General features: G+C 41.2%; 1 protein-coding gene across 9 annotated transcripts in view; it reads left to right on the forward strand.

The window, feature by feature from the left end:
* Positions 1-14,037, forward strand: part of cep112 (centrosomal protein 112) — a 144,566-nt gene that overhangs the window by 75,401 nt on the left and 55,128 nt on the right. For all 9 annotated transcript variants that reach the window (XR_003272234.1, XR_003272235.1, XR_003272236.1 and 6 more), the window contains one exon: positions 5,046-5,243. Coding sequence is in view for 6 of the 9 variants with exons in the window: in XM_026165046.1 (XP_026020831.1) it covers positions 5,046-5,243 (198 nt within the window). In the remaining 3 variants the exon portion in view is untranslated. The remainder of the gene's footprint in view (positions 1-5,045; positions 5,244-14,037) is intronic.

Raw genomic sequence — 14,037 nt, forward strand, 5'->3', positions numbered from 1 at the left:
CTTCCATTCTGGAGACTCTAGCAGTGTGTGTGTTTATATACTTACTAAAACTTACTATTTTGTACCTCTAAACAGTAAAATATCCATAATAAAAGAAAACAAACAAGTATTGGATTTTACCGCAGAACATTTCAGTATGTTGTTGTGTGTGCTATTGTGTGCTATCACATTTGCGATAATTTATTTTTTTATTCATTTCTGTTTATTTTGATTCTTTTTTTTTTCCTGCGAAGCTTTTCAATTGTTAAACATTAGTAAGAGTTTGACTTCAAAAACTAGGGCCAGCATTATAAATTAATTGGAAGTTTGTGTTTGTATGTGTGTTTCTTTTTTTTCTTCTCTGCAAACATCAGGATTGTTTGTTCTATGCAAAACCCCATCGTTCATATTTTTTCCACCTGCCCCTCAAAACTCATTTTATGGGTATTATTTTCCCGAATAATTGTGTTTTTTTTATAAAGGAACGTACCACCATCTGGACTTCAAACAGCATGGGGGAGAGAGCGCGAGTCTTGCGGGGTCTTTCTTCTGGGCCGTAATGGACTAAATAATGATGCTGTCAATTTTTCAAAGCGCTTCATTCCCAAATACGTGATTAAAATGAGTCAAATGAACAGGGTGATGACAGGCTGAGTCAAAGGTAAAAAAATCAAGAGAACAAGAAAGTGCAGTTAGAAGTGTGTGTGTGTGTGTGTGTGTGTGTGTGTGTGTGTGTGTGTGTGTGTGTGTGTGTGTGTGTGTGTGTGGAAGGGGGGTGGGGGGCTCATTTGTTGTTTCAATCCTTCCATGTTGTCATTTAGGAAATGATTGGTCCCCGGGTGTTGTCAGGTAAATCTTTGTTACACGCTGATTTCAGTGGCACGTGAATATCCTCCTGAGTTGAGGTGTCATTGTGTTTGTGTTTTTCTCAACAGATTTCATCACGTTTTCTCACGGGGGAGTATTTATGTTAGAACTCAGCTGATTTTTGTTTTTCACTGGGGAGCTATTGATCATGCCTCAAGTCATCAGCGAATGCTGATGTTCTGTGATGTGTGGAGTGTTACAACATGCTCCCCTTTCAAACCCCAAAGCCATTTATTATGTGCATACATCACATGTTGGATTCCAGCCACACACGTTATCTGCCTGACAACAGCGAATCATTCATTACACAATTCAGCTACACATTTTAATTGCCTATAAGAGTCAAATGTCACACGTCAGTGCATGCGTGTGTCCTACTTGACTTTATACTTTGCAGAGTTATTCTGTTGTTTATAATATTTGTAGGTTAGTTTTTTGGGGGGATTTGCATACAACACTTTTTAGAGTTACGCAAGTCGAAAGATTATGAGCGCTCACTGATGAAACAAACAGCTTCAGTTATCCTGTTCAACTACAAAATTCTGAGATACTAAATTAGATGTTAAGTGAACAGTCGGCGCTTCTAACCCAAACCGCCTTGAAGGACGCCATATATTTATGTTCATACCCCGACATGATGCCAGAGTCCAGAATTCTGAGCGATGAACCAAAAGCGTTGTTATAGTCGTGATATATTGTCGAGATCGCTGCATGCATCTTTGGCAAAACTTGTTACCGTCACGCTGAAAGTGAAATTTTCAAAACTTCGTCGAGCTCTGTTTCAGTAAAAATCTCTCGCACTCTGTTTGTGTTTATATGTAAATAATATGCATTATACATTATACATCACATTATGCAACCCTGTCGCCTTTATTACCAAAGAATTGCCTTTGAAATTCTGTCAGAAAGCTGTGGATACAGAAATTCATCATAAAAAAGAAACTGTTAACTTAATATTGCATGAATAGAATAAGATAGGATATTGCCAGCTGTATGCGCAGAGATAAATATTTTTGCCTGCAGTCAGAATGTTAAACTATAGACCTCACTTGTAGGATGCGAGTCGAGATGCGGTGCCTCTAAACGGGGTAGTGCTCACATTGTTGACGAGGGCATTAATTAGAAATGCCTCCAGCGTGGTTCTTGTGCTATTCTCGACCTTGCAAGTGGATACTTTCTGAATTCTCAGAGTTCGGAAATCATGAAAACAACTTCCTGCGTTGTTATCACAGCTCACGAGTTCAATCTGCAGGAACATAAAGGTGAATCTGCTAAGAATAATTATAGCTCTGTTACATTTAGGTGTAACTGTAATACATAAAGCTAGTATGTACCAGTATGTACCGGCTGTTATTAGTTACAGCTGTATCTGAAAAGGGTTTTGTCATGGTCCCTTGATAATGGGCAAACAGATTTCTCTCCTCTATCATTTTCTTAGCTCTAATGCTAATTGTGCTACAGCAGTATACAGTAACTATAGAGTAGAACTGGTCTAGACCGACTATGTGATTCTGTGATAGCACCATCTGTATCTTTCTGCATTATGTTCTTTAATTTCATATTTTGGTCCATCTAACACACTCTGGCGCTGTACCTTTGAGTCCCTATCGTCCTGTGATACCGGCCGACTTAAATGAGGGTCGGGCTCTGGTTACAGTTACAGTCTCATTTCATATTTAACATCTGACATTAAAGTCTCTAAAAGAGCCTAATTGGCATACCAGCGGAGTAATTATGCTAATCTGTTGAGACTCAATTAATGTTAGATATACTGAACTGATTGCACGTTTTTCCTCATTATTTTGTTTTCTGTTTTGTGAAATCGTGATAAAGCATATTCACAGATACCCATCGTTTATTATGCATTTCTTCATTTCATTTTGTTTTCTTCACAGAAGAATCACTGCTCATCCTAGCTGTGCGGGGTTGTCACTGTGCAGTTTAGTGGAGAGTAGGAGAAAAAGCAGTTAGTTGTGGTCTCGTAGAGGATTTTAGAGAATCTTAATACAATCTTTATAAGTGTTGATAAAGTCTTAAGACTGATCCTCACTTGACTGTGATATTTTCCCTTGATTGAACTCTTATTCAGTCCTTAACCACTCTCCCTGAGGTTGTTTTGCCAGTGTTTTGTCATCCTAGCTGACACGGTTTGACCCAGTATTTCATCTGACACTCTTCTATTGTTACCAAGAGCTGCTCCTTCACAGAGCTCCCCATCAGCCTGCTAACACATGCCCTCTTGAAGCGACTGTGTTCGCTCCCCCCAATGAAAACATGCACTTTTGGCCTCTTAAGTTCCTGAAGTGTCATTGCCAATGTCTCTGTTCTGGTAGATTATGTTCTAACTTATTAAAAGATTTTTTTTTGGAGGACACATTCCCAACATTTGTTAAAGAGAGAATTATACATTAAAGACTCTTGAGGGCTCAGATCTCATAGCTGCTTGCACTTGAAGAAGGCACTAGAGGAGCAGTGAGACTGGTAATATTGAGAGACAGAAGAGTGGGACGCAGAGGAGTGCATGCGTTTGTTTGTTTTACCTCACATTCTCTCTCTCTGAATGCGCTGCATGGCAACCTATGTGTGTGACAGTGTGCCATGTGTGGCTGCTTCTCTGTGTAGGCATGTGTGTGTCTGTATGTGTGCAAATGGATCTGTGTGTGTGTGTGTGCTCGTGCCAATGTAGAAGCGAGTGAAACACAGCCACAACATCTGCCTGTTTTTGTGACACTGCTTTGAAGTCTCCCCAGTGCCCGCTAAAAAAGACTTCAGACGCTTTCTGTCTGATTGCCTTAACGTGGCGTTGTCCTGGGATGCCCAGGCTTTTGAGGAGCGGGAGGGGGCAGGAGCCTGAGCGCACAGCGCAAACCACAGTAAGAGGAGTAAAAAGAAAAAAGCCAAGGAGAGTAATGAGGATGTGCAATAGCTGGGGAATACATGCAATACAGGTAGGGAAGTGTGAAACACTGCAATTCATCTTAGATCCACCTACACTTAACTACAATGCGCTTTACTCATTGCTTGTAATTTGTGTAAAATGATTACAATATGCCTGCGAGGTGTTTTATTTTTTTCTGTCCATTGCTGTTTACAGTATTGAATGTATGTGAATACAGCTAACTCAAGTACCTGTAAGGATATAAGGCGCATTTCAATGTAAAGTCCCCCACCCGTATTTCTTGCAGATAGTCTCCATCATCCCAAATATGTGATGTAGGTTTGACAAAACAGTAGACTTATCTTCTCCTTTTGACATCTCCCAAACTCTTGAGATGCAGCTTCACAGCATGTCAGACCAGTCTATTTCTGGTGTTTCATGGGCCGTGGAGGGTTGTACTTATTAGCATTCTTACTATGTAATGTTGACTCTCACTGGCAGTGCTATTAAAACGTTCTTCGGAGCAAAGTCAAGGCTGAGAGAGGTCGAGAGAGGGGTAAGGGCTTCATTGCATGGCGGATGGCTCCGTGCGCCTGGTTCTGCTGAAGGTTTCTTCTTATTAAAAGGGAGTTTTTCCTTCCCCCTTTTGCCAAATCCTTGCTCACAGGATTCCATCGGATTGTTGGGGTTGGAGTTTTCTCTCCATTAATGCAAAGTCAATATAAAGTGCCTTGATGCAGCTGTTGTTGTGAAATAAAATTGAATTGAATTTGACACTGAAGGAGAAAAACACTGACTGGAACAGAATGGAGCACAAAGGGGAACTCACTAAAAACTGCCTCACCAAGACGCACACGCTCTGTTGGAAGATATAAATGACATCAAGCAAAAGTATCAACAGTACAGCCGGTGTTACAAAAGAAACAAACAATAAAACTCAAACACAATTCATTCCCAAAACCAAAAGCAGTCATGAACCCACAAAAATTCTAAACCCTGGGTCTAAGATCCAGGACCATGACAACACAGATGGTAAAAAACCCTCAATATGCAATTCTCAGTAAACAGAAATACAAGAAACCTGTACTTAAAATGTGGACTTTTTATTTTTTTGTGATGTACTTAGTGTTACAATGGTGGGACACTCATATTGAACATGGCCAAAGCTTCAAATAATGACCTCAGCAAATCTGAAAGTAATCACCTTTGCAAAATGCAGTGTGAGCCTGAGCAGAAGGCCTTCTACACATAGAGGGGAAAAATTACTGGACATTAATTTTAATTTACTTAATTCAGCAGGTTTCTTTTTATCTCTGTCCAGACAATTGCAGATTTGGAGGCCCAGTTGTCAGAGCTACGTGAGGACCTCAAGAAGGCCCATGCCCAGCATAAGCAGCAGCTGGCCGAGATGGCGTTGCTCCAGGAGGAGGAAAAGCAAAGAGCAACCCTGGACAAGCAGGCATCCCTGGACCGGCTCGAGAGAAACCACCAGCAGGAGAAGGATGCTGCACATGAGAAGGTGAGAAAGTATAAGATATGGGTTTTTAACTCTGTTTTGACTGGGTGAATGAATACTGGAATGCCTGGAGTAGTAAAGGTTAAGGAGGTGTGGGGAATCTGCATGTTTTCCAAAAGTCAAAGAAGAAAACAACCTGGGAAAACATTAAAAGCAGCAACAGAACATCTCAAATAATTTAAACAGTGAATTTGAGAAAAAGAGGATGAACTGAAGAGGTTGTATACCTGTATAAAAGAGAGGGGGTTTCATAGAAGCCTTGTGCTTAAAAACAGTACCTGAAGTCAAGAAAGATGGGATGCAGAAGCTTTGTTTTGGAGGCTGAGTGTTAAAAACAGTAATTCTCATTTTCACATCAGCTGTTAGATCTACTGAACCTGATTTGTTGCTCTAGCAAAGTTTCTGGTGTAACAACGAAGTCTTTAAAATCTTTGGTAGGCACCTCATCTCCTGCTATTAGGAGATTTTATCCAACAACCCTGGGTATTTAGTCTGAACATTGCACGAAGTTGCCCTTTCATAATGGGGGACATTCACTCCAAGCACGTTCTCATTGCTGCAGAGCAGTTTGGTTGAGGTGAGAGTACTGCATGGGCAAAACGCGCAGGAGGCGGGACACGCGGCGTCCACTTGCTTTCTGTGAATTCTCGATCTGTTGTCACAGGCTCACTCGGACATCAGACTTCGAACTAGAAAGCTGGCATGTTAAAAACTGCTCAGTGTCCAGTCCTGACTGCTTACATTTGGTCAGGTAATGTCTAGAACGTTTGTGGCTGCAGCGAGTCTGGGGAACTGTTTTAAATGTCGGAGCATTTGGCTAAGAATACAAATGGGCCAATGTTATCTGACCCTAAGGACAGATTTCCCTGAACTGCTCAATCAAATCAACCGAATATGCCTAAACAAAAAGTTGGGCAATAAGTGCTGTCAAAATCAAAACTATTTGTACTTTTGGGTCTTTGGGGTAACCCACTTATCATCATGGAATATACTGTTTTGAAATGTGCAAGGTCAGTTGTAGAGAGAAAACCGCAGCATTTCAATAGAGCCATTGTTCAGCATTGCTTTTTACTATTCCTAACGCACCAGGAAGTACTTCAATGAAATCTTCCATCGACTATCCATCTTCTTTTCTTGCTTTTGTGCTTTTTTACTTTCTCTCTGTCATATTCGTTCGTTCGCCGCCTTAGAAGCTGGACCCACGGTTGCGAAATCGCTCATAATCTTGTGCTTGCCTAGCAGGAAGCTGACCTAAGGTGGTGTTGATCATAAACTAATCCTTACTGCAGGGCCCATCAAAGAGAGCATTTTTCATTAAACACCATCCCACACCAGCTGTGCAGCATTAGGCCCGGAATGCAGGGACCTCCGAAGCACCCAGGCGGCCATTTTGGCTCCATATGGCGAACAGAATCAGTAATTCTGAAGCGAGAAAGACCCGAGAAAGAGAGTGTGCTTACGACAGCGTAATCTTTATTTGAAGAACTCACGCTATTTACTATCAGTCCCTTTTGGATATGCGAAGGCTGTTTTTCAGCTAAAAGTTGTTTTATCTTTTAGGCCCCGCTTTAATTCCTCTGTGTGTCTTTGGTCTTTTATGTACGCAAGAAAAAAAATGACCCACAGTTGCTGGGCAGTCTGGAGTGGATTCAAAGCTGCGTTGAACTCAGACAGATAACACTATCAGCAATGCGCTAGTTTCACTTTCATGAAGAGATTAATGATTTCTCCATCCTTTTTGTCAGCTCAACGTTGATTCTTCAAAAAAAGATTCACCAAAGGTTGAACATCTTACTTTCCTTTTTTTTTTGTACTTTCTTATCTGTCTCCAAGTTTGACTTTGCAGTGGGCAGGGAAAACTTTTACTATTTCTTACACCCTGTTTCTTTTTTTCCCACATGCAATTGAAGTCAGCCAGACCTCAGATCCATATTGACTCGTTCGCCCTGTTTTGTAAGCTGAAAATTTCTCATTCTTTTGATGCAGACAGAAATGCTGTCCTCTGCAGTCCACCATGCTCTTGGAAGCAGAGGCTGAGCAGGCCAGCTTTCCCTCTTTTTTATATATATATATTTATATATTTTTTTAACCCATCTCCCAGATTCTGAAAAAAAAAAAAGAGGCAAGAGAAATCCATTAAATCCATGAATGGATTCTCATCAAAGACACGTGCGTTTAAGGGAGAGACAGAAAGGGAGAGCGATGGATACAGGGGGGGATGTGGGGGAGCGGTGTTTTGGTGGAGGTTCTGGGAGTAGACGGGCAAAGCTTCTGGAATGAAATGATGAGAAGCAGGAAATCAGAGGAGATAAGATCAGACGTTGAGATAGTTCAATGCATTTGATCACCAAAAAGGAAAGGAGAGAAGGAAAAGTGATGGAAGCAGGCTCAGAAAAAGGTGTGTGGAGGTGTGTTAGACTGGATGCTATTGAAGCTTATCTTTGCTAGTGTGTGTGTGTGTACACACATACATGCACATGTGTGAACACACACAGCCCCAGACCTCTCAATCTCTATTCTGCACTGAGGGGTCTGTGAAGCCGCTTCTGTGCCTGATAAAGACGCCTCATCTCTGGGCTACAGTGAGCATGAATCCTGCCTCTTACGCACACCACCTCCTTATTTGACTTTTTTATTCTACCCTACACCTCCACCCTCCATTTCTCTGTCTCTCCCTCTCTCTCTCAGTCTTCACCGATATCTTTAACCCTTCCTTCAAGCTCTAGCAAGACTTATAATGTTTGTGCTTTCTGTAAATAGTTAGTTTTAACCAGAAGCCTTCGCTAAGCAGCTTGGAGGCACAGTTTCTTACCACATGCATATGAACAGGTTCTTGTCAAACACCAGCTATATTTGCACTCAGTGCTTAGTAGAAGTTGAACTCACCCCACACCCCACAATAAGATATTATCAGAATACTACACTGCATTACAATGTAGTCGTGATCACGGTAATATGCCTAATTAATCCCCCCACCTGGTGCTTAATAGGGATATGAAGTTTGACATTTGTCTAGTGGAGAAAAGGTCTTTATGTTGGACGTCTTCACCCCACACAACTGTATATATCCATGTATAGCCACACCTTGCTTGCTAATACAGCCAAGAGTTCTGAGACAATGAAAGACAAAAGATCAGGAGGCTTCAGGTTTGATAGGAATTTAATGAAATTTGGAAATTAAAATTTATATTCACCTTTAGTCTGGAGAGTAAAGCACCTTGAACTGCAAGAAGAGGTTAGATGTGTGAATTTTGTCTAATATGGTTGTGTGGACCTGACTATATCTGCATGAGTGTGTACCGGTAGAAAAGAGAGGGCGCATAAATACAGAGACATGTTGAGTTTCCTTGTTGCATCTGTATGACATACACCAGCTTCTTTCTCATATTATTTTAATTGTTGGTATAACCAACACGTGTACATTAAAAATGAAGGAGAAAAAAAGCTTTCCATGGGTAAGTAGTAGAAAAGGACTGTGTGTGCATGCACAGGGTAGTGTCCATGTGCATGCACACTTGCACCCCACATCAAAGGAACGGGGCATTTCATCAAAAACTAACCGAGTGTGACAAAATTACCTGAAGGCAAAGTCAGCCAATGAGAAAGCAGCTTTTTGGCATGCAGTAGCCAACCACTGCTTCCTGTCACTGCACTAGTTTCCCCCTGGCTGTGCCCCATGTGATGTCCATGACATGAAAGGCACTACAGAGCTCAGTCATCCTCTGACACAGGCGCACACAGGCTGAGCATCAGACAGCTACACCATGGAGGCCTGTGCCTTCCAATTGGTCTCTTTAGTTTCACAGGTGTTTTTGTTTGCTTCAAGGACGTTTTTCACTTTAACCTGAGAGGTTTTCCTCTGAAAGCTACCTAGCTTCAGAAGGTGAATGAGACTGTATCCCCTAACTGGAACTGGGGCTTTGTTTTGTGTTTTTGCTCACTGGCGCGATGCTGCAAATGTATAAGCCTTTTATAGTGATGAAAATAAGAAAGTGCACCCTATTTCAATTCCAAGGTTTTACATACCAGGACTTCTCTTTTTTTTAATAATCTGGTCCTTAGCAGGTCCCAAACTAATTTAAATACCTCAGGTGAACAGCAACACATATTTTATTGCAATGTTTTTTTTTATTCAACAAAAGCTAAGTGAAAATGCAGAAGCAGAAAAAACTAATCAGATCCTTTTAGTCAGCAGCTTGTAGAACCACAGTTAGCAGCAATAACTGAAGTGATCCTTTTCTGTATGACTTTATTAATCTCAATTTTTTTGGAGGAATTTTCATTCACTCTTCTTTATTGTCTTGCTTTCAGTTCATTGAGGTATGTGGGCATTCAGTTATGCACAGCTCTCCTAAATGCCACAGCATTTCAATCATGCTGAGGCTGCATGATCCACTCTGGGCCAAACTGATGGCCGCACGTCTTTTTCTAGAATACTTTGGCATACAGATCAATTCATGGTCCCGTGCCTGCAAAATAAGCCCAAGTCATCACCCCTCCAGTGCTGTGCTCGACAATAGGTACGAGCTGTTTGTTCTCATATGCTGTGTTTTGATATCCCCAGACATAGTGCTGTCCATCATGGTCAAACATCTCTACTTTATTCTCATTTGTCCAAAGGACATTGTTCCAGAAATCTGGTTGTTTGTTCAGATCTGGTTTTACAAACCTGTGCTGTGTTGAGATGTTCTTTTTTGAGAGAAGAGGCTTCTCTTTGTAACCCCCCTATCCAACACCCTGAACAGGTCACTAGTGTGTTGTAGACGGAGACAGAAAGCCATTTGCACTTACATTTGCAGCTATGGGCAATGTAGAGTCACCAGTTAACCTAACCCAACTAACTCCATGTCTTTGGACTGTGGGAGGAATCTAGAGTACCTGGAGGGAACCCATGCAGACATGAGGAAAACATACAAACTCCACACAGAAAGGACTCAGCCAGATGGTGGATTCAAACCAGGACCTTTTTGTTGTGGTGTTAACCACTGCACCACCATGCTACCCTAGTTCAATTCATCCCTTTTCTATTCCCCAGGTTTCTCAATGGTGCAGTATAATCTGTACACCACTGTTTCAGGCTGAATGATAATAACCCCTCTGCTGTTAAATTGCTAAAACTGTATGGATTTTCAGGTCAGGGCAAAATTTGATCGCAGAGGATTTAAAAGATATTTCATGCTCATTTTTTTAACATTAAACAATAAGCGTGGAACATCTTTTAACCTGCTAAGAGATGATCTGGTATTTTAGAACTTAAACTTAAAGAACCAGCTAAAGATTATACTGCCAGGTAACACTGGCAGCCGCCAGTATTTATCTATTTATTTATTTTGCATTGTTAACTGCAAACAGCTAGGAATTGAGAATATCTTTCATACAAAGCAGGGATATATAATCCGACTTCTTCAACCTTCAGTCTGATACAGATACCTTTCTGCTGATACCAAGCTCGCATCTGATATTCAGTGTATAATAAGTATAATAAGGTGTATTCTCCCGTCTGAGAAGGTGACTGGGAATCATTGTTTTACACGTAAGGCAACATCAGGCTCAGCCTTGAACATTGATCTCCTAATTTCGTAACATAAATTGTCCAAAAACATCAAAGAATATTAATTTACTGAACTTTTTTTGTGAACTAAAGTGAATACAATAATAAATGTAAAAGTGTAATGGCGCTATTTATCAGGTGCTGTGAATTTATTTGCATTAGAGTCGTTTCCTCTCAAAGCAGTAGTGACTGTGTTTTTTACCCCTCGGACATAAAAGGCTGATGGGGTATTATTGTCACTCTGCTGGGCAAACAGGCAGGCCAATGACATGGACACCCAAATTTGAGAATGAGATAACTTGAGGAGTTTGAAATTAATAACATAAGTGCATCTACTAAAAATATTGGACTAGTTTTCAGGTTTTCTGAAAATCTTGTGAATGCGATAACTTAACAGCAAGGCGATGTAGGATTTTAAAATTGATACCAAAGGTGTGTCTGCTGTGAGGCTGATTTTTAGCACTGGCCGCTGCCGGTATTTTTCAGTCATGACAACTGATTTGACCACGATTTGCTGTTAGGTGTTACAGTTTTGCACACATATAATGAAAAGCTGGTGGTATAGCAGAGCTACTTGTTGACCTCTATGTTAGCTCACCTGCTAGCTCCTGCTATTATTTGGTGATATAAAGATAGAATAACACAGAACTGAACTAAATAGTTCGACACATTATTGATATCTGATCCCTGATTTTCCAAATCTTTCCCTTTAGAAATCATTTTAGCTGGAATGATTTTCATATACTTTCAAGTCTTAAGAGAGCGTATACAGATCTACACTCACATTTCATTTTAATTTGTAGAAAATTGCTGCAATCCCTTTAAAATGAGGTTTTTCTTTTGTTTTCAGTATTACATCTGGAGAACAGGGTTTCTGCAGGCCTTGGGTGCTTCAGCTTGGCTACAAACTTTGAAAACCTTTTTAAAAATTTGTTTGCACCAAGGAATTCATGTGTATATAAGTTTTGTTTGTTGTGCTGTGCACTACGATGACTGTGCAGACTTTTATGTGGCCGTGCGCGCATCTGCTTTCACACAACTTTCCATGTGTGGACGCATGCACCCCTGACCGAATGTGGTTTGACTGTTTGGATCCTGATGTGCCTTCACTGTGTTGCATTCCCATCCATATTTAGAGCCGTGCACTTGTGATCAGACCACCCAAGATGCTTTTAGTACAAAACAAGCACACGGCTGATTTTCCTAATTTTCAGAGAATTTACAACTCCAATTGGCAGACTTTTTTTTTGGCTTTCTTTATTTAAAATGTTTGTGTAAATCTTTACGTGCCCGTTTTCTGCGTGCCTGTAGGAAATTAGCAGCTTACTGCATAAAACGTGAGAAAAGAAATCTGCTCAAACAGAATAGCAGTTGAGGTAAAAGATTTATAATTTTTGCAAGCGTGAAGCATATCTTAACGTGACAGTGAGCCACAGAAATATTCCACCGGTGGTGTTTTAGAGGACTGCATTTGTTATCATCATTATTATGAGTGTTTATCAGCCATAAACTGGTCCATAAATGTCTCATTTCTTTGGAGAACACAGTCTTTTGGTGCTAAAACTATAGACAAGTCTCAGCTTCCACGTCGCGACTCAGAAAGATGTGATAGCTGTTTAATTTTTTGTTTGTTTGGTTGGTTTTTAATACATTCGTTCATATTTTATCCACGTGAAGCCATTCATTCTTTCTAGCTCTGATCCTGACCTCCAGAGAGCTTACTGTTCTCTCTCTCAGCCGGAAGATGGTGGTACAAGGTTGTTGTCATTGTATTTGTCATAGCTACGTCTCGTTCTTCTCTCTTGCCTCCTGTCGTTGCTGACTTATTAGGTTGGTCTTCTGCCATTTGGAGATATACCAAATCATATTATTCAGTCGGTCATGGATTAGGCGAGGAGGAGAAAAACAGTGGCTGGGGGATGATCAAACAGGGCCCACATTCACCTCACACTGACAGACTAACCGGGAGACAAAGAGATTGGAGGGGCAAGGCAAGGGGTCTGATTTTATGGGGAGGGGTGGAGGGTAAAGTTTAAGATGTTTTGTGCAGATTATTGGCTAAATTTGGATTTGCCTTCCATTGGTATATGTTGGCATCACAGCTCCGTGCGCGCATGCCCGGATCTCTGCGAGCTCCTCGTTTCCTCAGTGCACCATCGGGCCCGGCGGCGGAGAGGGAGGGAGAGAGCGAGCGAGTGAGTCACCCAGCAGATGAAAGAGTCAAAGTAAAAGCTCTGCCATCCCAAAAAAAAAACATCACACAGCTCCCTCGCTCACTTTTTGAAGTCATCCAAGAGGAGGGAGGGAAGCGACACACTTTTTTCCAATCGCATTAAAACATGGCGTCAGGCAGCTCCCATCTTGTTGCACGCTACAGATTACACTTTGGTTTGAAGTGGAGTTTTAAGTGGGACACCACTATGTTGTTGTTTTTTAGTTGTGTGTGTGTGTAGCGAAGGGGAAAATCTCTCAGTTCAACTGAAAATCATGCTGCACCTTAACATCAGTAACATCAATCCAAAATACACTGAAGACATAAATAGAGATGTACCTACACAGAGAAGTCTAAACCGAATTTCATTGCGACTCTGCGAGATTTCGGTGAATAACTGAGACGATTCTGCGTGTTCTTGTGTTAAGTCACAGCTTGACTGTCAACTCAAGTTAAGACCAATGCCTGTGAACAGTTAACGCACAAATCTGGGCACAGAAAGCATGACTGAGACACTTTCAGCATCTGATTCAGCATTCGAAGCGTTTAAATCCTCAAACTTCTTTTTTTTTTATCCCAGCCTTAAGATGTAGGTTAGATTTTAATCCCTTTCACACTGATGGCAAAAGGATATAATTGGTTTTCTGTTATAAAGATCCAGCTGGTGGAGTGTGTAATCACTGAACATTTGGGATGTTGCGTGTGTCTGCGTATTTGATGTATGTTTATCTGCCTGTGCGTGCCCGTGATGCATTATTTCTGTGCTGTGTATGAAGCGGCACTGACAGTTAGCAGCAGGGATGAAGAGAATCACTACTGACAGGCAGTGATGGCAAACTGTGAAATGGAAATAAAGCCTCTTGTCATTACAGCAGCAACTCTCTCTCGCACACGCAGATACACAGGCGAGCGCAGCAAGACAGCAATGATTACAGACAAACGAGCAAATAACATCTCCCAGCTCTCCCTCACTAGCAGATTGAACTCAAATTGTTATGAGAGTCATGCGCGGTGAACAGAGAATCGTTTTGAAT

Source organism: Astatotilapia calliptera, chromosome 4 (genome assembly GCF_900246225.1).
Source record: "Astatotilapia calliptera chromosome 4, fAstCal1.2, whole genome shotgun sequence".
Taxonomy (NCBI): domain Eukaryota; kingdom Metazoa; phylum Chordata; class Actinopteri; order Cichliformes; family Cichlidae; genus Astatotilapia; species Astatotilapia calliptera.